General features: G+C 39.9%; 1 protein-coding gene across 1 annotated transcript in view; it reads left to right on the top strand.

The window, feature by feature from the left end:
• The first annotated feature begins 2,040 nt into the window (after nt 1-2,040).
• Nucleotides 2,041-26,008, top strand: part of LOC139557323 (adherens junction-associated protein 1-like) — a 75,701-nt gene continuing 51,733 nt past the window's right edge. Inside the window, exon 1 of the mRNA XM_071371981.1 lies at nt 2,041-3,034. Within this exon, the coding sequence (XP_071228082.1) occupies nt 3,006-3,034 (29 nt within the window). The 5' untranslated portion in view covers nt 2,041-3,005. The remainder of the gene's footprint in view (nt 3,035-26,008) is intronic.

Genomic DNA, 26,008 nt, shown 5'->3' with positions numbered 1-26,008 from the left:
TGCCCTAGAGAAGTTATGGAACATTTAACAAAATGCATAAAGTTTTACAACTAAATCCCCTAGCTCCAAAGGCAATGATGGAATATCATATTGCTCAGGTGTTGCAATTCAGAGTCGATATTCTGTATTATATGAAATACCATTCTCTTCCAGGGACATGGCCAATGATAGCAATTTTATTAAGCACAAACGGAACACAGAAATTCCATTCTGAGGCACTGAAGAGCTACGCAGACAGGCTGCACTGCCCAAATCCCTCTCCCTTTAATTCTAGTCCTCATTGCGGGGCGTTAATGACTTACACAACAGCTGTTTCACCAGGAGCGTTTGGGTTTATGATTCTTCCATGTGAACCATAACCACCCACAGTCTGACTGATGCACAGCAACCAGTGACTATCTCTGAGGTAAAACAACAGCGTTCTCCACATGAACGCTCTCTCTCTCTATCTCCCACTCTTTCTCTGTCAGACACTTTCTCTTTCTGTGTCACGATTGTCGTAAAGATGAGACCAAGGCGCAGCGTGAGTAGAGTTCCACATAATTTTAATAAAGAGAAAACTCACCTAACAAAACAACAAACAACTAAACGAAACGTGACGCTACTGGTATGCACTCAAGCAACTCAACGTAGACAAGATCCCACAACACAAACGAGGAAAATGGCAACCTAAATATGATCCCCAATTAGAGACAACGATAAACAGCTGTCTCTGATTGGGAACCATATCAGGCCAACATAGACATACAAAAACGTTAGACATACAAAACTAGCGTACCCACCCCAGTCACACCCTGACCTAACCAAAATATATAGAAAAACAGCGATATCTAAGGTCAGGGTGTGACATTCTGACATACACACACACTCAGACGAACACACACACACACGAACACACACACACACACAATGCAAACACACTGTGTGTGTAATACATGTACTGTATGTGTTAGAGAGAACTAGAGAGAAAGAGAGGGGGAGAGAGAAATCGAAATAAATAAAATCCCAGAGATAAAGAGAGAGAAATAAAGGCAGCAATGTGATAGTGTGATAGCCCAGTCACTCATGGGATTACGAGTTAGGACTCAGAGCTCCAACAAGCAAGAAATAACCCACTGCTGGGTCAAAAGATCTATGAACAATAATCCAGCAAGAAAGTAAAGCAACCCACTGATGGATCAAAATAAGATTTTGGGGGGTAATCCCAGTAACCCAACACATTGGGTTATTCAAAGCAGTATTTATTTAAAATAACCCAGCGTGTTTTCTGTGCTATAACCCAAGTTGGGTTGCTTTTAACCCATCATTTTTAGAGTGGAGAGAGAGAGAGAGAGAGAGGGAGAGAAGAGAGAGAGAAAAATGACAACCATCTGCTAGGGAGCCACTGGCGTTTACTCAGACAAATCCACTCGTTCAGTGCATCTGTACCCGCTAACGTAATAATAAGGGTATTGTACCAAGTCTATTTTATACAATTAAAGGTGATGCTGGTGTCCTCATCTTGCAACTTTTCAATTACATATGCAATACATTTGATGCACTGTTGAGTAGAGAGAAGTTTGGTTTTCTGCCAATGATAGTCCACAGAGAGAGAGAGAGAGAGCAACTTCTCATGCACTAAACTTGGCTTTCTAGACAGCCATTGGTATTTGCAGTGCTCTCTCACTCTTGAAAATCTGCATGAATTTATATTCATGCCTGCAAATGTTCAGACTCATGATACAAATATGACTCATAGCTCACCTTCAAACAATACAAATTGTTTGCTGTGTCCAAATCACATACATGTAGGCTATAGCAGGTGTGATTTCAACAGCTGACTGCACCTGTTTGACACATTCACCCCAAGGTGCAAAATAAGCGCACCACACTCATTCTCTCTGTGTCACGCAAGAGCTGAGCTTGTCATATGTAATGTTTTCACTTATGTAAATGTAAATGTATCTGGCTGTGGTCATACTCAGTATGTTGAGTCTAACGTGATGGGAGGTTGACTACCTCCAACATCTTGCAATACAGGTGTGCAGATAGCCGAGGGCAAGACCAGAGCAACGGGTTGAGTTTGCAGTGTGGTCTCTAATATCATATATTTTACTTTAAAATGACGTCAGAGGTGTGTCAGCCGAAGCAGGACTGGCAGATTGTTAGTCTGTGAAAGGCACGGAGAGGCAGGGAGATATAGCACCGGGTGATAACACTGCACTCTCTCTTCAAATGACAAGTGCTTATTTTCCCCTATACCGCTCACCGTGCGCAGCATCTCGCGCTCATAGACCCACTCGTCCAAAATAACTCGTCTTCTCACTTGGTGTCCTGTTTCTTTTTTCTTTTTTAACCTATTACATGAATTTGTTCAAAGATGTACGAAATCTGGAATTTTGGCCAAATGTGACCTGTCTGCATGTCGAAATTCTTCGGTGCATCTTTTCAGGGTTGACTGTTATAACCGTCCAAACTGGGTAGGCTATCTATCCCGATGTTTTGCGATGCTCTGCCTCTCAGCAATTTAGAAAAGTGCGTGGTCATTTTCAGCGCCGAATCCACAGATGCCGCCGACGAATCACCTTGTCTTTCCGGTGTTCTTTTTCACAGCCTTTTGACTGTCCAGTGGAGTAAATTCGATGATTTATATAAAGACAAAGTTTGACCGTCACAAGTGGTCAGCGGGCACCTTCTGGTAATCGGACAGTGGACGGACCACCTGTCCACGGGCTCGGCGCGTCCTTATCAACCTTATCACATTGAAGGAAAGATAATTGCCAAGTAAAAATAAACAAGCAAAGTCCAATATATTTGCATCGTCTCGCCTTTGGTGGTGTAATAGCAGGATTTACATCATATCTGGAGTAATTGTATGTGCGCAATATTGAAGGATATAGCCTTAGAATGTTTGCATTAATGACATTTGGAGTAAGGTTCATCACTTGAGTGTATTAGACACTATAGACTTTTGTGGAAACCATCTAAATGTGAGGAAACCTGGAAACTGACTTGCTGTTGAGAAAATGTGGATAAAACGGTCTATTGCACGCAGGTAAGAATAATTTAGTCTCTACCTTATGTAATTAGCTTTATATAAATTTCACGGTAAGTGGAACATGTCTCTGGGTGTTATTTCATCTACAAAATAGTATTGTTTCATATTTGCATACGCCCATATCGAACGCTCTCTCTTCATAATCTATGCCATGGCAAGAGTTATGAGCGTCTGCTGGAATTGAATATTAGGCTACTGTATCGATTGTAGGGTTCACAGGAAACATAAATATTGTGTCTATAGTTCTATGGTGTGTTTATTGGCACAATGGTTTTTACATTGTGCATTCAATATGTTTAAATGTGTGAGTTAATTTTGTGAGCTTCAACAGAAGACTTTATGAAGAGAAATTGAGCAAATCTTTCACTTACCGTACGCTGGGGGTCGCCAAAGGTACATGCTGTTGCGCTACATGACTGCAAGCCTTTGTTGGCAAATAGGTTGACACACACCAGGGGCGTAATCACAGGTGGGCCCGGGGCGGCGTAAGCACGGGTGGGCCCAAGCACACCCACTGGGGAGCCAGGACTACCCAATCAAATTGAGAAAAAAAAGAAGCTCTTTACATGTCATTGTTCCAAAAGGGGCGTTATTTGTCTTTTTACCTAAACATGCAAACAACATCAGATAGAATTCATAGCAAGCAGTGCACTGGGTTAGTCAGATTTGATTGAATATAACAGAACAGATTAACTGGAATGTCAAAAATAACTAACTGAAAGCCACACCCATAATAAGTCACAAATATGACCGCATTGAGGCATATGTCACTGTGCTTCTATGGCTATATGCACCAAAATGAGAGCTTGGGACTATAAGGTTCTATCTGCAAAAAGATGATTCTGATGTAATTGGCTTTAAATGTTCTGAACCCTTATTGGTTTGAATGGTGTCAGGAATTTTTATCTTGCATTCTTTTGAATTTAACAACATGAATTGGGGTATTTAGAGGACTATGTAGTACTATATCCCCCAATTTTATTTTACACAAATGCAGATAGAACCTTATAGTCTCAAGTTCTCGCCATGTCACTGCCTATTGAATTTGTTAATTTAGCAAACTAAACACATCTGTATTTTAGCTTTAAAAATGCTATATTTTTTCTCAGCCTCATGGCAAAATGTGTGGAATAGCATGAGATGAGCTATAAATCTGCAAATTTTCCTCTCTGCCCCATGGCAAAATGTGTAGAATTGCAGGAAATTTGCCTTAAAACAGCAACATTTTCTATCAGCTTCATGGCAAAATGTGTAGAATAGCATGAGATTAGTTATACAATTGCTAAATGTTCTCTTTGCCCCAATGGCAAAATGTGGAAAATTGCAGAAATTTCTGCAGGCCTACCCACCAACGAATTTCTGGCTACGCCACTGACACACTCACACCCACACACACACACTTTCTCATTGCCTAACACAAGTAAAATATGTATGAATTACAAGCCATTAGTTGTACCAGAACTGTCAACCCTGTTTCAAAGAGACAATGCTATAATAACCCTTGCAATGGGTGATTTTGCTTGTATATGACCTTTATGTGGCCATAGGCCTACAGTACATGCTTGGTCCTATTCAGTGCATGAATGAATTGGCTAATATGCCTTTATGAGATAGCACCATTCATCACCACTAGATTCTTTGAAGTTTGTTCCTGTGGCTGCCCACATTAGAGCAGAGCTAATGTAAGCACATCCCTCTTGCCAAGTATGTTTTACTGTTAATGTTTACGACAGCGGTTACAAGAGAAGCGGAAAGTATCAAAAGCCAAGTGACATCCACCGTGGCACAGTGCCCCACCTTGTTACTCAGAGCACACAGCTGGTTAAATGCCTCTAACGAACTAGCTACCCCCTCTCACAAACTCAACATCAACTGAACATCAACTAACATCACTTCATTAAAGCCTCACAGCCAGTGATTCATACTGAATTCTGCAGTGTTCAGATAGAATGAGGCCGAAGATGTGCGTTTTATTCATTTCTATTCAGAAGAATCTTTCATTAGAAAAATAATAGTATGGGAGTGAACAAGCCTTTCAGGTGATTCAATGAACACAGAGTGGGAGGGATCCTACTAATTAGAATACAATTTCATGCTGAATTGTGCTTCTAATCACTAAACATTTATTTATTTCCCACTGAAACAATGTTAATTAGGTATTAAGGATAATGTTGAGGATTGACTTCACAGTTGAACGATAATACGTTTGAACAGAGCATTGCTTTTGAAGATGCAGAAATTAGAAGCCTTTAGAATGATTGGTCAGGTCAATGATATCACAGCTACTGTAGAGAGCTAGAGATCGAGTCCCACAACCCACAACAGTTCTCTGCCTCGCTTTAAAATGCCATTCATTATCTTTATATAAAAACTGGTTTAATCAGGCTGAAATATCATTGAAACAATTCTGAGAATTTTGAGATTCAGCGTTCCATATTGAGATTCAATTATCGTGTTATTACTATTCAGTGTTTTCAATCTGGTTATGTTTTGAAACATGATACTAGAGGATAGCCACAACAATTTAGCCTTCCTAATTCTAACATTGGATTGTATCACTATGTGTGTTACAGTGTGTGTATGTGTGTCTGTGTTTAGGAGAGTATATTGTGCATGAGGTGCAGTTGATTTGAACATCTGAAGGTGTAATAATACCACCATGTGTTGCTGTATGTTAAATGCAACAGGAAACATAAATAGTGTAGTAGCTACAGTAATCTGCTCATCTATGTTGCTTGTAGATTGGAAATGAGCCATTTTGGACCTCAAACGTCAGCTGAAAGTTTTCTTTACACAGTGACACTTTGATTTTTATTGATTGAATTAATATTATTTGCTTAAATGAATAAAGAGGCACAGGATTTTATTGAATAGGACTTTCTGTGTTTACAAATGTAACAGCGAATTCCTTACACCTTCTGCTGCAGAAGTTCCTCCATTGGGCTGGAAATATGGCTGGCTAGAAACGCCTGAGCGCTAAACACAGTATTGACTAACCAAGCACGAAAGCATTGCTCATTATGCTAATCTAATATGTTGCCTACAGGGAGATGTGCCTACATGTTGTCTATACAGCAAGAATGTGGTAGGAAAGCATGTCACCTATTTGTGTCTTTTTATATGACCAAAGTTACTACTACTAAAGATGAATGAAAATGATTTATCTACGGAATAGGCTATTGACTCTTCGTGAACAGTTTCAAATTATATAAACTCAAAGTAGACATTGTTCCCTTGAATCCCATTGCCCCCAGGGTTCTCTCCTGGGATCTAAAAGCATAGTATGTGGGAGTGCTCCAAGATATTGATAGTTTTAAAAGTGAAAAATAAAAAGGAAAACTCTGCACTGCTCTTCATGCTCCCAGGTGATTTTATAGTCTTAAAAGTGGCCCCAAATGGTTTGTTCTATTTAAAGATACTCCTCCTTATATTTCTCCTCACTGTGATGGTATAGGATAATAGAGTAAGTATGTGTGCTTGGCTCGTCTTAACCAATAGGGATTCCTCCCACTCTCTTCCTTCTTGGCATCAATGGTGTTTAATATAAGGGCTTCAACATGAAATAATCTTAATATATACACTACATGACAAAGGTATGTGGACACCTGCTCATCGAACATCTCAATCCAAAATCATGGGCATTAATATGGAGTTGGTCACCCCTTTGCTGCTATAATAGCCTCCACTCTTCTGGGAAGGCTTTCCACTAGATGTTTGAACGTTACTGTGGGGACTTTCTCCCATTCAGACACAAGAGCATTAGTGAGGTCGGGCACTGATGTTGGGCGATTCGGCCTGGCTCGCAGTCGGCGTTCCAATTCATCCCAAAGGTGGTCGATGGGTTTGAGGTCAGGGCTCTGTGCAGGCCAGTCAAGTTCTTCCACACCGATCTCGAAAAACCATTTCTGTATGTACCTTGTTTTGTGCATGGGGGCATTGTCATGCTGAAACAGAAAATGGCATTCCCCAAACTGTTTCCACAAAGTTGAAAGCACAGAATTATCTAGAATGTCATTGTATGCTGTAACGTTAAGATATTTCTTCACTGGAACTAAGGGGCTTAGCCTGAACCATGAAAAATAGCCCCAGACCATTATTTCTCCCACACCAAACTTTACAGTTGGCACTATGTAGCGTTCTCCAGGCATCCACCAAACCCAGATTCGTCCGTCGGACTCCCAGATGGTGAAGCGTGATTCATCACTCCAAAGAATGCGTTTCCCCTGCTCCAGAGTCCAATGGCGGCGAGCTTTCCATCACTCCAGCCAACACTTGACATTGCACATTGTGATCTTAGGCTTAGATCTTAGTTTGGAACTCAGTAGTGAGTGTTGCAACCGAGGACAGACGATTTTTACACGCTATGTGCTTCAGCACTCGGCAGTCCTGTTCTGTGAGCTTGTGTAGCCTACCACTTCATGGCTGAGCCGTTGTTGCTCCTAGACGTTTCCACTTTACAATAACAGCACTTACAGTTGACCAGGGCACTTCTAGCAGGGCAGACATTTGACGAACTGACTTGTTGGAAGGGTGGCATCCTATGACGGTGCCAAGTTGAAAGTCAATGGGCTCTTCAGTAAGGCCATTCTACTGCCAATGTTTGTCTATGGAGATGCATGGTGGTGTCCTCGATTTTATGCACCTGTCAGCAGTGTGGCTGAAATAGCCGAATCCACTAATTTGAAGGAGTGTCCACATACTTTTGTCTTTATTGTGTATATTTTTTTACAAACTTGTATTTATTTTACCATGTCAATATGTATTTGTTGTCAATGTTTTGCCATCAAACTTGTGGCAGTTGTGAAAAAAATCAATAGTTGGAAGAGTTGCAGAGGTAATTAAAAATAATGCCATTGTTGATAAGATGCTTTTTTCATTCATTTGGCTATTTTCTCTTGAACCATATGGTCTATCTACTAGAAATACATGGACAATATGAATACAGATATAATAAATTAATACTAGATATGAAGTTATTTACTATAAATAACCTAAGTTACGATAGATTGCTATAGATTTTTTGTTAATTATCAAAATTACTGAAGATTCCGGTAACTTTAGTAAATTAATGGAATCTTTGCAAACCTAGTCACACATGTGACATTCCCTGCGGTGAGCCCTGGCAGTGGTCAGGTAGATCAGACAGCTACTGACGCTGGAGGGGAGGACTAGGCAGGGCTGCCCGGATCCTTTGGGAGGGGGGTGAAGGGTTGGTTGTTTTTTTAGTGCGTCTCATAAACTTGATTATCAATGGATCCTACACATTGAAAATGTATGGCTATGATTTTGACAACTTTCTATGAGCCAAGGGATGTAACTGGTTGTTTTAATGATAGATGCCTTGCGTAGAAGGATGGTTTCTATGGACCTGAATTTAAATATTTTAAACTCTTATTTTTGAGTGTGCAAAATAGCCCAGTGCACATAGTTTCACATATATCATGGCTTATGCAATATATCAATATATGGTTCATAAGCAATCTTATTTTTCAATATGCCCTCAATGAAAATGATGAAACAACATATTATTAGGGTTAGGCCTCGTGATACACTGCAAAGAATGTAAATGTTATTGTATTGAGATAATTAAGTTAAAATTACTTGTGAGTTGATCACCAAGAAAATGCATTTACTTGTTTTGATTAATTTAGCTTACCCAGAAATGCATCAAGATAATTTGTATTGTTTTAAGATATTCTGACTTGTTTCAAGACTTTTTTAGGTTAAAGTAAGAACAATTATCTGCCAGTGCACTAACACAATTTGTCTTGGTATGATGTCTTATTAAGATAAATAACTTGAAATAAGATCATTTATCTTACCCCACTTGTACCAAGCTTTTTTGGGGGTTAAAATAAGCAAAATTATCTGCCAGTGCACTAATACAATTTTACCTTGGTAAGACGTCAAGTCAATGCATTCTAATGGTAGGAGATATATAGGTAAGATTTAAAAAAACTGCAGTCTAGACTAGCGTCATGTCCAGAGGGTGCACATCAAGCTGCCTTACGCTACAGAAACAGGAGATGGGCTTCTGGCCTATGCGGCGTTCTAGCTCAGACAAGGCTATTTACTTACTATGTGTGATTTTACCTAGTAGCCTACCTCCCTTTACTTATGTGTCAACTACTGTAGTCCATTATGAAGTAAACCTCGATCTGATATTCAGATTCTTAACAGCCTTTATGGGGGTTATTAACTGGAGCCTCTGGAGCGTGATTAACCTCATTTGCTGTAAAAAAGGCTGTGTTGCATCTCTGACCTTCCCTTCTGTGGAGGATTATGTGTGTGTGTGTGTGTGATTACTAACACCCTGCACTCAGCAGTCTGATAAACCCACGAGGAGGGGGGAGCAGAACTGGTCCATGTGACACACAGCAATGACAGTAAATCAAATCAAAATCAAATCAAATGTTATTTGTCACATGCTTTGTAAACAACAAGTGTAGACTAACAGTGAAATGCTTACTTTTCATCACACACTGACTGGCACCACCAGCTCGGACAACGCTATTTAACACCTGACGTAACAGTATACATCTCAGTTTGACGAAAGGTGTGATGGGTCTGCACTCAAAAAGATGTTTCAAAAAGCTTACTTCATTTTAAAAATTATTTTTATTATTTTCACTGCATCAGGGATAGCGTGCATAGACATTTAGGTTTTGCAGTCTTCTTCAGTGTGTAGGTACAAATCTTTTTAATTAAAAACAGCATTTGTAGGGAACACAGGTGAGCACGAAGGGCAATTGAGGGCATCAGGCGTGAACCATTCATGAATCAGTTGCCTTACAGTAGGTGTCTGCTCACTTGGATACATTATATCAATTCATGAGATAGCTTACCACAAAGGACATTAGGCTCAGATGTTCATAAATATGTGGGGCTAACTCATAAATTATATGCAACATTTTATATGGACAGTGTTCTCGTCTAACAGTCTAAATTTGGCCAAAAAGAATGAGGTGAAATCTAATTCTTTGTTTAATCCGTGTGGGGATACAGAATTACATTTATATACAGTTCCTTCAGAAATTAGTCAGACCCCTTGACTTTTTCCACATTTTGTTACGTTACAGCATAAAATTGATTAAAGATATGTTTTTTTCTCAGCAATCTGCACACAATACCCCATAATGACAAAGTGAAAAGTGTTTGCAAATGTATTACAAACGAAATACCTTATTTACCTAACTATTCAGACCCTTTGCTATGAGACTCGAAATTGAGCTCAGGTGCATCCTATTTCCATTGATCATCCTTAAGATGTTTCTACAACTTGATTGGAGTCCACCTGTGGAAAATTCAATTGATTGGACATGATTTGGAAAGGCACACACCTGTCTAAATAAGGTCCCACAGTTGACAGTGCATGTCAGAGCAAAAACCAAGCCATGAGGTAGAAGGAATTGTCCGTAGAGCTCCAAGACATGATTGTGTCGAGGGACAGAGGTTTTCTAATGATCAATTAGCCTTTTAAAATGATTAGCTAACACAACGTGCCATTGGACACAGGAGTGATGGATGCTGATAATGGGCCTCTGTACGCCTACCATATGTAGATATTCCATAAAAAAACTGCCTTTCCAGCTACAATAGTCATTTACAACATTAACAATGTCTACACTGTATTTCTGATCAATTTGATGTTATTTTAATGGACAAAAATGTGATTTTCTTTAAAAAACAAGGACATTTCTAAGTGACCCCAAACTTTTGAATGGTAGTGTAAATTAGCAAAAAAATCTAAAAACCTGTTTTTGCTTTGTGGTATTGTGTATAGATTGACGAGGAAACATTTTAGAATAAGGATGTAGCATAACAAAATGTGGGAAAAGTCAAGGGGTCTGAATACTTTCTGAAGGCACTGTATCCTTGGGCAGCTAACCCAAGTGGTTAGAGCGATGGGCCAGTAACCAAAAGTTTGCTAGATCAAATCCCCAAGGTAAAAATCTGTTGTTCTGCCCCTGAACAAGGCAGTTAACCCACTGTTCCTAGGCCGTCATTGTAATTAAGAATTTGTTCTTAACTGACTTGCCTAGTCAAATAAAACAATAAAAAATCCACACTACTTCTCTTTGGAGTAATTTGTTGTCGCAATCATCTTTTTCAATCTTGGCGCAACGCAATTCATTAATATAATTATGTTGTTGTCTAAAGTGTCTCGCAGCTGGCGAGGTAATATCTTCATGTCGGAAAGTGGATTTATGTTCTCAAAGGCACATTCAAGCCACGAGATGTTTTTCCAAATAAATCTTATTGCAAGAACACTAACATAGAAATAAGTTATTTCGTAGTGCAAGTTATACATTACTTTATCGCATAGGTTCTAGAAGTCTGAGGGCATACAAAGTTATAACATTTCCTTATTTTGTTTGCTACATGAGGTATATGATCTACATCCTTTTATGAATGCCTCTTTTCTCTATCTTTCTGCTGCAAAGCTGAAACGTCTATGTACACTATCCCTGATGTAATGAAAATAATAAAAAAACACAAAATTAAGAAATCTTTATGAAATATATTTTTGAGTACGGACCCATCACACATTTGGTTTGTCTGAATCACGGGTTTTACGCACCAGCCAAGCTTCTGGGAGAGCGCAATGGTCCCCTTTTGAATACATCTCAGTTTGTCCAAGCTGCACAGCCTGATCTTCTAAATTTGATTAGCGAGTTATAGAATGGCCACAGTATGTGTTTGAGTTGATCAGACCTTGTACTGTAGCACAGCACTGTCTGTTAATGTCAGTCAGAATCAGTGGCGGTCAGTGCTGTTAATTTGTATTTATTTTATTTATATTACAGCATATTGGATGACTGCTATTCATATTCCAATCACCCAGTTCAATGTAACAGCGATATGTTTAGGTTACTACATGATACTCAAATTTTCCCTATACCCATCATGAGGTTGCTACAACCTAGCCTATGAATGAAAGTTTACAAAGTTGGTGCACACTGGTTGAGAGAAAAATTTTAGGTGACAGTGACACATAGACAGACAGTGATACACTTAATACTGCCTTGCACTCTCCTGACTGTGTAATCATTAGTCCAACAGTTGCAAAAGGGAGTTTCGATTGGACAAATTCTGGTATATATTACCGTTTTGTTCCGTTTAAGAAATGTTTTTTCAACAGAATCGGCAGAATGAATACAACCCTGATCACGCGTAAACACAATTAACAGCCACGGTGTATTCCTTCTCGCATCTATGCATCTCCTCCTCTCACATTTTCCTGTCACTTGTGGACTTCAATGCACAACACAACAGGTGTATGTGACCAGGGGGAAAACAAATTACACGCCAAACCATATCATAACCGCTACACACAGCCTACATCGTTGTCACCATATTAGCTAAAGTAACATCATAGTCAGCATAGATAATAGAACGAACGAGTTAGTAAACCTGCTACAATCATGCAGTAACATTAATGTGCAGTCAGTAAGCAGTTTAACACTTACAGTGGCGGGCCCCGGTGGCAATACATTTGTAAAGAGAAAGCTTATCTTGGAAGAGTTCCAGTGTTGTATTGAATAGTCATAGCCAACTAGCTAACATAGCATCCCTCTGTTTGAGCAGGGTGTTTGAGTAGGCTAAACTAGTTAGCTGCATTTGCTAGCCAAGTAAGTGAAACTGAAAGTGAAAAAAATTAAAACATCTCTATCTCTCTTGCATCTGCTTCATTTAGGAAGAAATTAGTTTGTTCAAAACTGTTCAACTATTGTCTTTCTCTCTCTTTCAGTCAACTACTCACCACATTGTATACACTGTAGTGCTAGCTAGCTATAGCTTATGCTTTCAGTACTAGATTCATTCTCTGATCCTTTCATTGGGTGAACAACAATCAGTTCATGCTGCAAGAGCTCTGATAGGTTGGAGGAAGTCCTCCAGAAGTTGTCATAATTATTGTGTAAGTAAGTAAGTCTATGGAAGGAGGTGAGAACCATGAGCCTCGTAGGTTTTGTATTGAAGTCAATGTTCCCAGAGGAGGACGAAAGCTGTCCATCGGCTACAGCATGGTGCTACCATACAGAGTGCTGCTGAGGCTACTGTAGACCTTCATTGCAAAATAGTGTGTTTTAATCAATTATTTGGTGACATGATTATATTTAGTTTTATCTAAAAAAGGATAACTTTTTTAATGTTTTACAATTTTTATTTTTATTTAATTCACTGAGAGGATGGTCCTCTCCCTCCTCTGAGGAGCCTCCACTGGTCAGAATTGTGATTCACTGAACGCTGTTAAAGGTAGACTCAGCATTATTACTTCAGCATACACCGCGGGGTGACTTCCTGCTTACAGAAACAGCAACAGCAGGATTCAAGACTGATATTAATTTGCGACCTCCCTTGAGGCATGCCCACGTTGGGAAGAGCCAATAGCGGCAGTATTGGCAGATTTTTTTGTTGTTGATGATATTTCTAAGCAGGAATTTGCCTCGCTGTGTATGAATTGAGCTACCAAATACAGTGCCTTCAGAAGGTATTCACACCTCTCAACTTTTTCCACATTTTGTTGTTTAACAGCCTGAATGTAAAATGTATTAAATTTAGTTTTTGTGTCACTGGCCTACACACACAATACCCCGTAAAGTCAAAGTGGAATTATGTTTTTTGAAATTTATATAATTAAAAATGAAAAGCTGAAATCTTGAGTCTGTAAGTATTCAACCTATTTGTTATGGCAAGCCTAAATAAGTTCAGGAGTAAAAATGTGACCCGATTCTAAAAAAAAAAATAGGGGCATTTGGCAAGTCATGACTTCACAGGAGAGTCGTTTGAACGCAAAAAATGACTTTTTATCAAAATCCGTTTTTTTTTTAAGAAATGCCTTCTCAAATATGTGAACTTTCATGTGCCTTAATAACAAACTTGTATGCCATCTGTAAATACGAATAAAATTGTTTAATTACGAGCCTTGTTGTTTAAGCCACAGAAAAATACATCAACCTTCCCACTAGCCATGATTGGCGGAGTTAATGAGTGGGCTGGACATGCTGAGAGATGAGTTCAGAGGCTCCTATCTATTTGAGCTTGTCAGTCTGTGTTGGTAATCCGATTGAACGCGGCTTTAAAAATGTTTTATTGTGTAGTGGAGATGCGATTCACATGTGATTCACATTTTCAAACAGTCCATTTAGATTTTTCAACAGGGCTATACATTTGGGTGATGTTTTTTTCTCGTCTCAGTAGCCTCGTTTCACTGCAAAAATTTAAATGAAACCATCTAGTGTTCAGTGAAATAACAACACAATGTCAAATACAAGTAAATAACATCCAATCACATTAACCTTTACTCTCTCGCGGGAAACCTTCACTCTTGCGCAGACATTTAGAAACTAAACATGCCAACTTGAAAAATAAGCCACGGGAGTTTTTTGGGGCGAGAATTATGACGACTTTTGAGTAGTAAGACATGTATAAAAGCAACAGATACCATTAATAAGAAGGGTCTAGCAGCGTCTTATATGGTGAGCTACCGAGTGGCTAGGACAGGCAAGCCCCATACTATTGTGGAGGACTCAATTCTTCCTGCTGCCGTGGATAATGCTGGGACAATGCTGGGGGAAAAAGCCAAAAAAACTATACAGAAAATGCCTTCATCAAACAACACTGTTTCACGACGCATCATTGACATGGCAGGAGATGTTTTGAAACAATTACTGCTTCGCATACAAGCCAGTGAATTCTATGCGTTACAGCTGGATGAGTCAACATACGTGGTGGGCCTGGCACAGCTCCTGGTCTATGTTTGTTACGTTTATGCTGAGTCAATTAAGGAAGACATCCTCTTCTGCGAACCACTGGAAACCAGGACAACAGGAGAGGATATTTTTAAAGTACTGGACATCTTTGTGACATCAAATGGACTTTGGTAGTCAAGATGTGTTGGTATCTGTACTGATGACACAAAGTGGTAACGCGCATACAAGCAGTTGCTCCCGACGCTACTTGGGTACACTGCAGCATCCACTGAGAGATTCTTGCTGCCAAGGGAATGCCTGACAGGTTGAAGAAGTCAGTGAAAATGGTTAACTTTGTTAAAGTAAGGCCCCTGAACTCTCGTGTATTTTCTGCATTATGCAATGATATGGGCAGCGACCATGTAACGCTTTTACAACATTCAGAAGTTGGCTGGTTGTCAAGGGGCAAAGTATTGACAATTTTTTTTGAATTGAGAGACGAGCTTAAAGTTTTCTTTACTGGACATAATTTTCAATTGTCTGACCACTTGCGTGATTGTCACGCCCTGGCCATAGAGAGGCTTTTATTCTCTATTTTGGTTAGGCCAGGGTGTGACTAGGGTGGGCATTCTAGTTTCTTTGTGTTTTTCCGGGTGTGGTTCTCAATCAGAGGCAGCTGTCTATCGTTGTCTCTGAATGAGAATCATACTTAGGTAGCTTTTTCCCACCTGTGTTTGTGGGTAGTTGTTTTCTGTTTAGTTTGGTTACCTTACAGAACTGTTCGTTTGTCGCTTTGTTATTTTTGTTCGTAGTGTTCTGAGTTAAATAAAAAATCATGAACACGTACGACGCTGCGTTTTGGTCCACTCCCTCTTCTTCATCAGACGAGCGTTACAGTGATGATGAGTTTCTCACACGGCTGGCCTATCTGGGTGATGTTTTCTCTCGCATTAATTATCTGAATCTAGGATTACAAGGACTCTCCTCAACTATTTTCAATGTGCTGGACAAAATTGAGGCTATGATTAAGAAGTTGGAGCTCTTCTCTCTCTGTATTAACATTGACAGCACACAGATTTTTCCATCATTGTATGATTTTTTGTGTGCAAATGAACTCAAGCTTACAGACAATGTCAAATGTGATTTAGCGAGCACCTGAGTGAGCTGGGTGCGCAATTACGCAGGTATTTTCCTGAAACGGACGACACAAACAACTGGATTCATTATTCCTCCAGTCCTGTTACCGATATCTGAACAAGAGAGCCTCATCGAAATTGCAACAAGCAGTTCTGTGAAAATGTAATTGAATTAGAAGCCACTGCCAAATCGGATAGGGCTGCGCTCAGAGTATCCTGCCTTGGCAAGTTTAAGACATTGATGCCCTTTGCAACCACATACCTATGTGAGAGTGGATTCTCGGCCCTCACCAGCATGAAAACTAAATACAGGCGCAGACTGTGTGTGGGAAATGATTTAAGACTGAGATTCTCTCCAATACAACCCAACATTGCAGAGTTATGTGCATCCTTTCAAGCACACCCTTCTCATTAACCTGTGGTGAGTTATTCACAATTTTTGATGAACAAATAAGGTTTTATATGTAATATATTTATATTATTATTTGTGCCCTGGTCCTATAAGAGATCTTTGTCACTTCCCACGAGCCAGGTTGTGACAAAAACTCACTCATTCTTATGTTTAATAAATGTTTTGTATAGTGTGTGTGTGGCAGGTTTACAATGATGGCAAAAAACAACATTTGAGAGTGCGTTGACCCTGGTTTTAGAGGGGGTATGCAGCTGGAGGTTGACTGTTTGAAGAGGTACTGGACTGTAAAAAAGTTTGGGAACCACTGAATTAGAGAATGATAGCTGAAGAGATGGAGAAAACACCTGTCTCCGGATTACTAAGGACAATCGTGGTATGGCATTCCTGACAGGGAGACGCGTCCATCATGCATGATGATGTATACAGGTAAAATAGTCCAGTGTTAGCTAGCTACATTTTCAGATATTACAAGTTTCTAATTTGACAGTGGTTTCATTTCAAACTAAAGTGTACTGTTAGCTAGGTAGCTAACGTTAGCTGGCTGGCTCCCTAGGTGACGTTATTATTTGTATCCCAGGGCTGTATTCATGCAGGGTAGCAACGACATTGGTGCTGTTTAACTAGCTAACATTACCTGGCTGGCTCGTTAGCTAACGTTACGTGACGTGTGTGATCTTAAAAGTGGTTTACCTAGCTAGCTAGCTACCTGTCTTAACTTCTCTGATCTACGGATACCGAATACGGGTTCACTTTCCTAAACAACCGCTGAATTGCAGGGCGCCAAATTCAAAAATATTCCTAAAAATATTTATAATCATGCAATCACAAGTGAAATATACCAAAACACAGCGTAGCTTGTTGTTAATCCACCTATGGTGTCAGATTTTGAAAATATATTTTACAGCGAAAGAAATCCAAGCTTTTGTGAGTGTAGCTTTCAATGCTACATCAGCTAACCCCAAATTAGCATGGTCACAAAAGTGTGTGTAACGGCTTTCGTCGGTGGAAGAAGGAGAGGACCAAAGCGCAGCGTGGTTAGTGTTCATCTTAATTTAATGATAATCAAAAACTGAACACTACAAATTACAAAACAACAAAAGTGAAAACCGAAACAGTTCTATCTGGTGCAGACACACAAAGACTGAAAACAACCACCCACAAAACACAATAGAACACAGGCTACCTAAATATGGTTCCCAATCAGAGACAATGACTAACACCTGCCTCTGATTGAGAACCATATCAGGCCAAACGAGAAACCCCACATAGAAACAGAAAACATAGATAATACCCACCCAACTCACGCCCTGACCACACTAAAACAAAGAAAATACAAAAGAACTATGGTCAGAACGTGACAGTGTGATAAGCAATAAAATTAATCGCTTACCTTAGATAATCTTCGGACGTTTCCACTCACGAGACTCCCAGTTACACAACAAATCTTCTTTTTGTTCGATAAATATTACTTTTATCACAAAAAAACGCCATTTGGTTTGCGCAATATTTTGAGAAAACAAAAGCCGGGTTCCGTTCGACAAATCCCCAAAAGTATCCGAAATGGTCGTAGAAACATTCCAAATGTTTTTTATAATCAAACCTCAGGTTGTCTTTAACAAACATAATCGATAATATTTCAACCGGAGCATAACCTATTCATTAAGAGACAAAAGGAAAATGGAGAGCTCCCCTCTGGCGCGCAGGAAATATTCAGAGTACACCTGACTACTTCTGAAAAATCTCGTTCATTTTTCAAAATAAAAGCCTGAAACTATGTCTAACGCCTGGTCACAGCCTGAGGAAGCCATTGGAAAAATAATCTGGTTGATACCCCTTTAAATGGAGGTTAGAGGGGAAAGGAAACAAAGATTATTATTTTTTAAATATCACTTCCGGGTGAATTTATCTCAGAATTTCGGTTGCAGAATTTTTTTTCTTTTTTCTCACAGACAATATTTTGACAGTTTTGGAAACTTTGGAGTGTTTACCTAATCTGTAAATTATATGCATATTCTACGATCTGGGCCAGAGAAAATTTCCATTTACGTTGGGTACGTTATTTGAAAAAAAAAAAAAATGTGATCCCTAGTGCTAAGAGGTTTTTAAGCTAAAGTGTACTGATAGCTAGCCAGCTAACATTAGCTGGCTGGCTCCCTAGCTGACTTTATTCAGCTAGGGAATAAAAGCCGTTTGCTTTTCTAGTTAGAGCCTAATATTAGCTAGCTAACATTGAACCTGGTTGGTTAGCTCTCATCACTGTGGCATTGTTGGCAATGTGCTCATTGTTGTTTAACTAGCTAACATTAGCTGGCTGGCTCGTTAGCTAACGTGACGTGTGTACAACCCCCATTGAATATGGCCGGTGTCAGTAAACGTCTGCAAAAAAGCGTAATGAAATTGTTGCCAGCAGGGCTGGATAGGCTGTTTTCATGTTATCCATAGGTAAAGAAATCCTCGACCTGAGCAATAAGTGTGCGCTCCGGGAGCGAAACGAGATGGGTTGGGCTAATGCTTAATAGGGTGTGAACGATAGTGAATGGGTGTAGACAAAGAGGAGCTCTTCACTAGATACCAATACATTCAAAGGCCATATTCTCAAAGTTGATCAACTTTCAATGCAGAATTACTTCCCCATTGATCCTCAAATGCAGTGTATGATATACCATTTTGTAGCTCTGTCTCTAATTCTATAGAAAGTAAAAAACACCATTTCAAATTTTGCTACATAAGAAGTTGCATGGACTCACTGTGTGCAATAACAGTGTTTAACATGACTGTTGAATGACTGAGTGAAAAGAAGAAAGCCTGTACAGATTTAAAATATTCCAAAACATGCATCCTGTTTGCAATAAGGCACTAAAGTAAAATTGCAAAAAATGTGGCAAAGAAATTAACTTTGTCCTGAATACAAAGTGTTATGTGTAGGGAAAATCCAACACAACACAACACATCACTGAGTACCACTCTTCATATTTCCTAGCATGGTGGTGGTTGCATCATGTTATGGGTATGCTTGTCATCGGCAAGGACTATGACATTTTTGGGGGATAAAAATAAACGGAATAGAGCTAAGCACAGGCAAAATCCTAGAGGAAAACCTGGTTCAGTCTGCTTTCCAACAGACACTGGGAGACAAATTCACCTTTCAGCAGGACAGTAACCTAAAACACAAGGCCAAATATACAATGTAGTTTCTTACCAAGACGACATTAAATGTTACCGAGTGGCCTAGTCTTGACATTGATAATCTATGTCAAGACTTGAAAATGGCTTTCTAACCAATTTGACAGAGCTTGAAATCTTTTTTAATAAAAATGTGCAAATAATGTACAATACAGGTGTGCAAAGCTCTTAGAGACTTACACAGAAAGACTCACAGTTGTAATCGCTGCCAAAGGTGCTTCTAACATGTATTTACTCAGGGGTTTGAATACTTATGCAAATTACATTTTTCTGTATTTCATTTTCACTTATGGGGTATTGTGTGTAGATGGGTAAAAAAAAAAAATATTTCATCCATTTTGAATTCAGGCTGTGGAATAAGTCAAGGGGTATGAATACTTTCTGAAGACACTACAGTATGTGCGGACCCATCACAACAGAACAAGTCTTGAGACACTATTCAGATTATGTTGTACATGACTAACATATTCTTGTGTTATGGTCAAATATGCCTAATATCTGCAGAAATTATACATGTTATGTACATGACAAAGTTCTACTAAAAAGGGTTTGAATCAAAATGAATCTTTCAGACTCAACACCATGCATGCATTTGGGATGTCAACTTCAAATATTCTCAATCCCATCCAAAATATAGCACCATTCCACACCATCCATGCAATTGAAACATTCTATTCCATCTGCAGAGAACAGCTTGACTGGTTTTAATGACCACTGCTGGAGCCGAGCCTTGCCACAGTTGCCAGTGTGTGAGCACGTGACGGAGGATATGTGCTATTATTTCACTGAAGCACATCCATCACGCCGAGCCTGGGAGAGGGAACGGCTGACCTCATACTTGATTCATGTAGTGAGCTTTTGTCGGATCAATACGGCCTCTACAAAGGATCAGATTTATCCGTCACGGCCCCTCCACTAACTAGCCTACTCCAGGCATGGAGGTCACCTCTCAGTGGCCCGCTATTCCGAAAACACTTCATAAATGAACAACAGGGATTTTCTGGGAATGGTTTCCCTTTTTCCCATTCCATCCACTTAGACTGTTATAGAGATGGCTGGATGGGAGGCGAAAACCTTGACTATGAGGGCTGAGTTGAATCGAACATTGTCCCGTTAGTCCTACCAGGAAGCTTGCAGCCTCTTTTTCAGCATGTGGGCCATGTACACAGTAGTGGAAGGCGTTGTGCTGAGGGATTAATTAGTTGAACGCTAAAGCGCTCTTGGCTGTTGCATCTTGGATCTTCCACACTTTTGGTTTTGCCAGGCGTAGATTCCCTCAGCAAGTGGTGACACAACATTGCTTCATCTGCCCATAGTAGCAGCTGCTGCCTGCTCGGCCTTACAGGCATGGTGTGTGTGTGTGATATGGTTTACTTTTTACAGCTTTTCATGTGAGCACCTTAAGCACGTTATTGAAACACTTGAAAGATTAAGTACAATATTTACCACCCAGAGGCCTGTACTGAGGCAATCCATAAAGCTGCAGAACCTTCGCTAGAGCTGGCTGTGGTAATTTACTCTGAAATAGTGGATTTCTGCTGAGAAACCATGAGGCTGTGCTAGTTCCCTCAGTAACTGCTACATCTCAGTCTGCTTTTCAAAGCCATTCAACCACGCACTGACCAGAAACTGGAAACTGCACACTCCAAGTAATGTTCCAGTCTGTACAAATATCCAAAATAACACTGTTTGATTTATTATCTGAAAATGTCTGGAGATATGATTTTCTTGTGAAACACTAGGAGATACATGGAGGTACTTCATATTGTGGTGCCCCTCCTTGTCCCTAAGGTAAAAGGTTGAAGGTGAGATATAATCATTATGAGGATGCCCATTAGCTGTTGCGAAAGTAACAGCTACTCTTCCTGGGGTCCACACAAAACATGAAACATGACCCAATACATAAAATTAATAGACAAGAACAGCTCAAGGACAGAACTACATAACATTTTTAAAGGCACACGTAGCCTACATATCAATACATACACACAAACTGTCTAGGTCAAATAGGGGAGAGGGGTTGTGCCGTGAGGTGTTGCTTTATCTGTTTTTTGAAACCAGGTTTGCTGTTTATTTGAGCAATATGAAATGGAACGGAGTTCTATGCAATAATGGCTCTATATAATACTGTAGACTTTCTTGAATTTGTTCTAGATTTGGGGACTGTGAAAAGACCTCTGGTGGCGTGTCTGGTAGGTTAATTGTGTGTGTCAGAGCTGTGTGTAAGTTGACTATGTAAACAATTTGAGATTTTCAACACGTTTCTTATAAAATAAGAAGTGATGCAATCAGTCTCTCCTCAACTCCTAGCCAAGAAAGAATGGCATGCATAGTATTTATATCAGCTCTCATATACAATGAAGAGCAAGACGTTCCACTCTGTTATGGGCCAGCTGCAGCTTAACTAGGTCTTTCCTTGCAGCACTCGACATCACGACTGGACAACAATCAAGATAAGACAAAACTATAGCCTGCAGAACGTGTGGTGTCAAAAAAGTAGAGCATTTACCAAGAGAGAAACATGAAGTTAATGCTTATATTACTGTCCTCTTAAACATTTCCTACCTTCATCATTCCTGCCACTGGAAAAGCTAGAAAATACTGTATGGATACTTGGACGAGATAGTCCTTGTAAACCAGGAGTGTGGTATGTGTATCCTCTGTGCCTCCTATCTCCTGGCAGGTGGCGTTTCCACAGAGCTACAGTATGTGTGAGGACATGCTGGGCTGTGTTTGTCCTATCGCTTAATCTAAGAGCTTAAGCACACAGGCCTCTCCCACCCCAACAAAGGCAACCTCGCAAATTCAACAGGCTCCAAATGGAGGCTCAATGGGCTCTCAGCCTTTTAAACTTTCCTAAGACTTGTGGCTTTAGACTGACTTACCAAAACCACACAGACAGCTAACAATATTCACAAAATGGGATCTCTTGAGCAAGCACAAGCCACCAGACCTTACAGTTGTACGAAAGCATTACTACCTTTTGCAGACTTAAATTGACAATATCTCCAGTATATCATACAGTATGACAATATCACCAGTATGCTCAATATAGTCTCCATAAATATAGGGTTTAGGTTTCGCATATAAACTCTTAAATGCCAAAACAGAAGCTTAGAGAATATAATCAATTATCAAATTAAATCAATTCTATCCACACTTCCAAAAATCATGTCAACAATTAGCCTATGTGGGCTGATTATCCCAACAATTTAGCCACTGTTATCCAAAGCCTGCCAGAGGATGATGCTTTTCTCTTCTCCAGACCGTCCCTAGTCACCCACCTTTCCCCCTGTATGCCCCCTCCATGACACCGGTACTCTTTAGGAGGCCAAGGCTTAGCTCTTTCTATCTTCAATTAACTTAATGAAACGACAGCGCATATTAAGACCATTATTGGAAAAAGGGGGAAAAAATGGGCAATAAAGGATTAAAATAACTACAGACAAAATTGCTAATGGCCCTAGTTTGAAGCACTGCCACAATGTGACATTTACTCACGGGATTATGTGAGATAAGTAATGCATTGATGTCTCAAAAGAACACTTAATATTTTCCAGGCTTTGATAATAAGGCTGCAGATTCAGTGCCAACGGTAGTTTCGGATAGAATGCAAGCTACAGTAATATGGAATGAGGCACTTTATATCTTGTATTTCCTAATTCTGTATCCTGAGACTACCGGCACCGCATTTACTTATTGTCTGTGACTGCATGTCTTAAAGTGAGATAGAATAGGCCTAGCTTTTTTTCCATGATGACTTGACTGTATGAAAGAATAACGAGCATGAAAATAGATGGCCCTTTTTCTCTTCTACTCATGTCAGAATATAGCACATTCAATGACAGAAGATATTTGGTTCTTCCCAAAGTCTGGAGGACTGCCGGGCTGGAGCTGGATACGTAAAATTGAAATTAAAATGTAATAATGGAAGCAGCCATGTATCCTCATCATTCATACATTGCTAATGCGGCTGCATTCATCAGTCCCTCCGAATCCCTCTTAGTATTTTGTATACATTCTGACATATTCAATTTACCTTATCGTTAGTAATTCATTGAGTTTATTGGACTGGAAAGCAGGGCTGCCATATTTTTCATTTTTCGTTCATTTGAATAACACAATTTTCGGTGAAGTCCGGCCATTGTAAATGTCTATATACCTCCAGCAAATGATAGCTGGTGTTTTTCCGACATCACGGATTGATTAGCTCAATTGTACGTTAGAGATGAACATAATTTCAGACGTTAGCTCTTGAGAGACACTTGCATTGCAGTGCATTAAGCTTAATTCAGAGAAAGAGGATGCCATTGTCAATGAACGTTCTCCCCTGTTAGTCTCACTCAAACTATCTGTAGAATAACAATTGGTCAGTGATTCATCCATCAACTGCAGAATCAGAATTTCCCTTGATAGCTATGATAACCATTCCTGACCAGGGTGATTGAGAATAAGGTCATTAAGAGAGATCGGTGCTGTAGATCTTCATAAGTACATCTCAAATAATTCCAGCCCAACCATTTACAAGTGCCAGTCAGCACTGTAATATATCTCTCATTTTCCTAATGATATCTGTATTGTAAGTTGAGGCTGGTGATGGAGGTATTGGGAAAGAATGCTGTGGAGATTGTATCTCCTCTGTTGACGTGAGTGCTTCACCTAATTGGCAAGGAAGGATCACATCATCTGCCCCCCTATTCCAATCCTCAAACCTACCTAGCCATAAATGTGCTTTTTGAGCAAGCAAACCCAGCAGCCCTTCAAAAAACACAAAACAGTATGAAACCACAGGCTTCTTGAGGCCTTATTTGTTTTAATCTCTTGGCTGTTTCAAGGTTCTGATGTAGAGAGAAATCAGCCTTGGAGACAGACTCCCTTTAACACAGCTCATTCACTTCGCTACATTGAAGCGGGGGTTCATGTCTGTGCAATGTGAAAAGTTGTCATAGGGGGACAGAAATTGGGCTTTTTGAAATCTCTCCGTAATTTCCTTGTTTAAAAAATAATATTGATAGGGGCTAGTCCAGTCATTTAGTTCAGTCGTTTGGAGCAAGGCTGCTTAGCTATCCAGGCTTTAAAGTCCATTTCCACTGACCTCGACTTGAAAACAGTGATTATTCTGGGTCAGTCTCCCTTAAAGCTGCAACGTTCGTATTAATGAAGTGGGAAGGGCAGTGAAAGACTGTTCTTATGCCCTTATTTTGCCGTACCCTTCAATAGAGGTACAAAGAAACCACATGACCCGCTTTCTTCCTTATCTACTTAGGGTCAAACTAATCTCCCAGTGATGTCTAAAGCAATATAGAAAGCAAAATACTAATATGTAAAAAAATATATATATGCTGCATATGAATCATCGAGGCACAACCACTTACTATTTTGGTAATTTACACTTCTAATGTAATTAATTATGGGGTAATGGCCATCCTATGGTGCTTGTGTGTGTTTTGTGCGCCAATCTAGACTTCGGGGGGATTTACTTTTCCTCTCCTTCTGATGTTAATCATGATGCTAATATGAAATGCTCAACGTAGTCTTCCAATATGAAAAACATGTTTTCCAATTCCCATCAAGGTGAACTTCATTGTTCTGAAACAACAATGATTGGTTGCATGGAAGCATGTTCATTAGTTTCTGTCGATGAAACCTTTTAAGACGTAGCTATAGCAGCATTCATTAGAACAAGACCAGCATGCTTTTTCCCATCCAGAATCACTGTTGAGGTCCACTGACACATTGTTGTTTGGGTTATGCACCAACATGATGTCAGCCTGTAATACCACATTCTGCTGCTGCACCAAAAACAATAGCAGAGCCCCGTTCCCCTCATCCCTCTCCCTGCATGCTTGAAGCTATTCATAAAACCATGGGCCTCGGCTCTTCTCCGCTTTCCTCTTAACTGCATTCATGGGATCATTGTTGTAGTTTAATGAAGCAGTCAAATTTGCCCTGCTGACAGTGGGCTCCCAATCTCTGGTTCTGTCTGCACTGCCCCTGTGAGTCAGATGAAAGGGATGGGTCCTTGTTCCATGGCCTGTATACAATCACATAGTTTCCCCCCAGTGGGGCAGGACTACCACACCACTGTGCAACTGTTCAAGAGCTCCTCTCAAGGTAATGCATCCCCCCCCCCATTCTTATATTTGAAGTATCATCATCCCCATGGGGCAGGTGCTCTGGGCTGCCAGTTTCAGGAGAGGGGAGGTAGAATGAATGGATTCACATTGTTTGAGCTCTTGCTGATATTCAGCTTAAGTGGCAGATGACTTTCAATGCTCTTCATGCAGAGATGGACCTGGTTCTTAGTGTCATGACTCAAACTGTGTGGTTTAAGTATGTCGTACCCCACTCCGCGTCCCCTCAAGGTGTTGGAAAGCCATGACAATGCTGTGTCTTTGCAGTGAGAAATAAGGAATAAAAAGCAGCCTTTTTAGACAACTTGCCTAAAAATAACAGTCTTATGTCAGAATACACACAGGCATAAAATGAAAGAGGTCATAGAATTCCCATTCCCTTTCAGCCAACTGGAAATGGATCCTGTTATGTA

The sequence above is a fragment of the Salvelinus alpinus genome, chromosome 28, assembly GCF_045679555.1.
Source record: "Salvelinus alpinus chromosome 28, SLU_Salpinus.1, whole genome shotgun sequence".
Classification (NCBI taxonomy): domain Eukaryota; kingdom Metazoa; phylum Chordata; class Actinopteri; order Salmoniformes; family Salmonidae; genus Salvelinus; species Salvelinus alpinus.
This window is presented reverse-complemented; position numbering and strand designations above follow the sequence as displayed.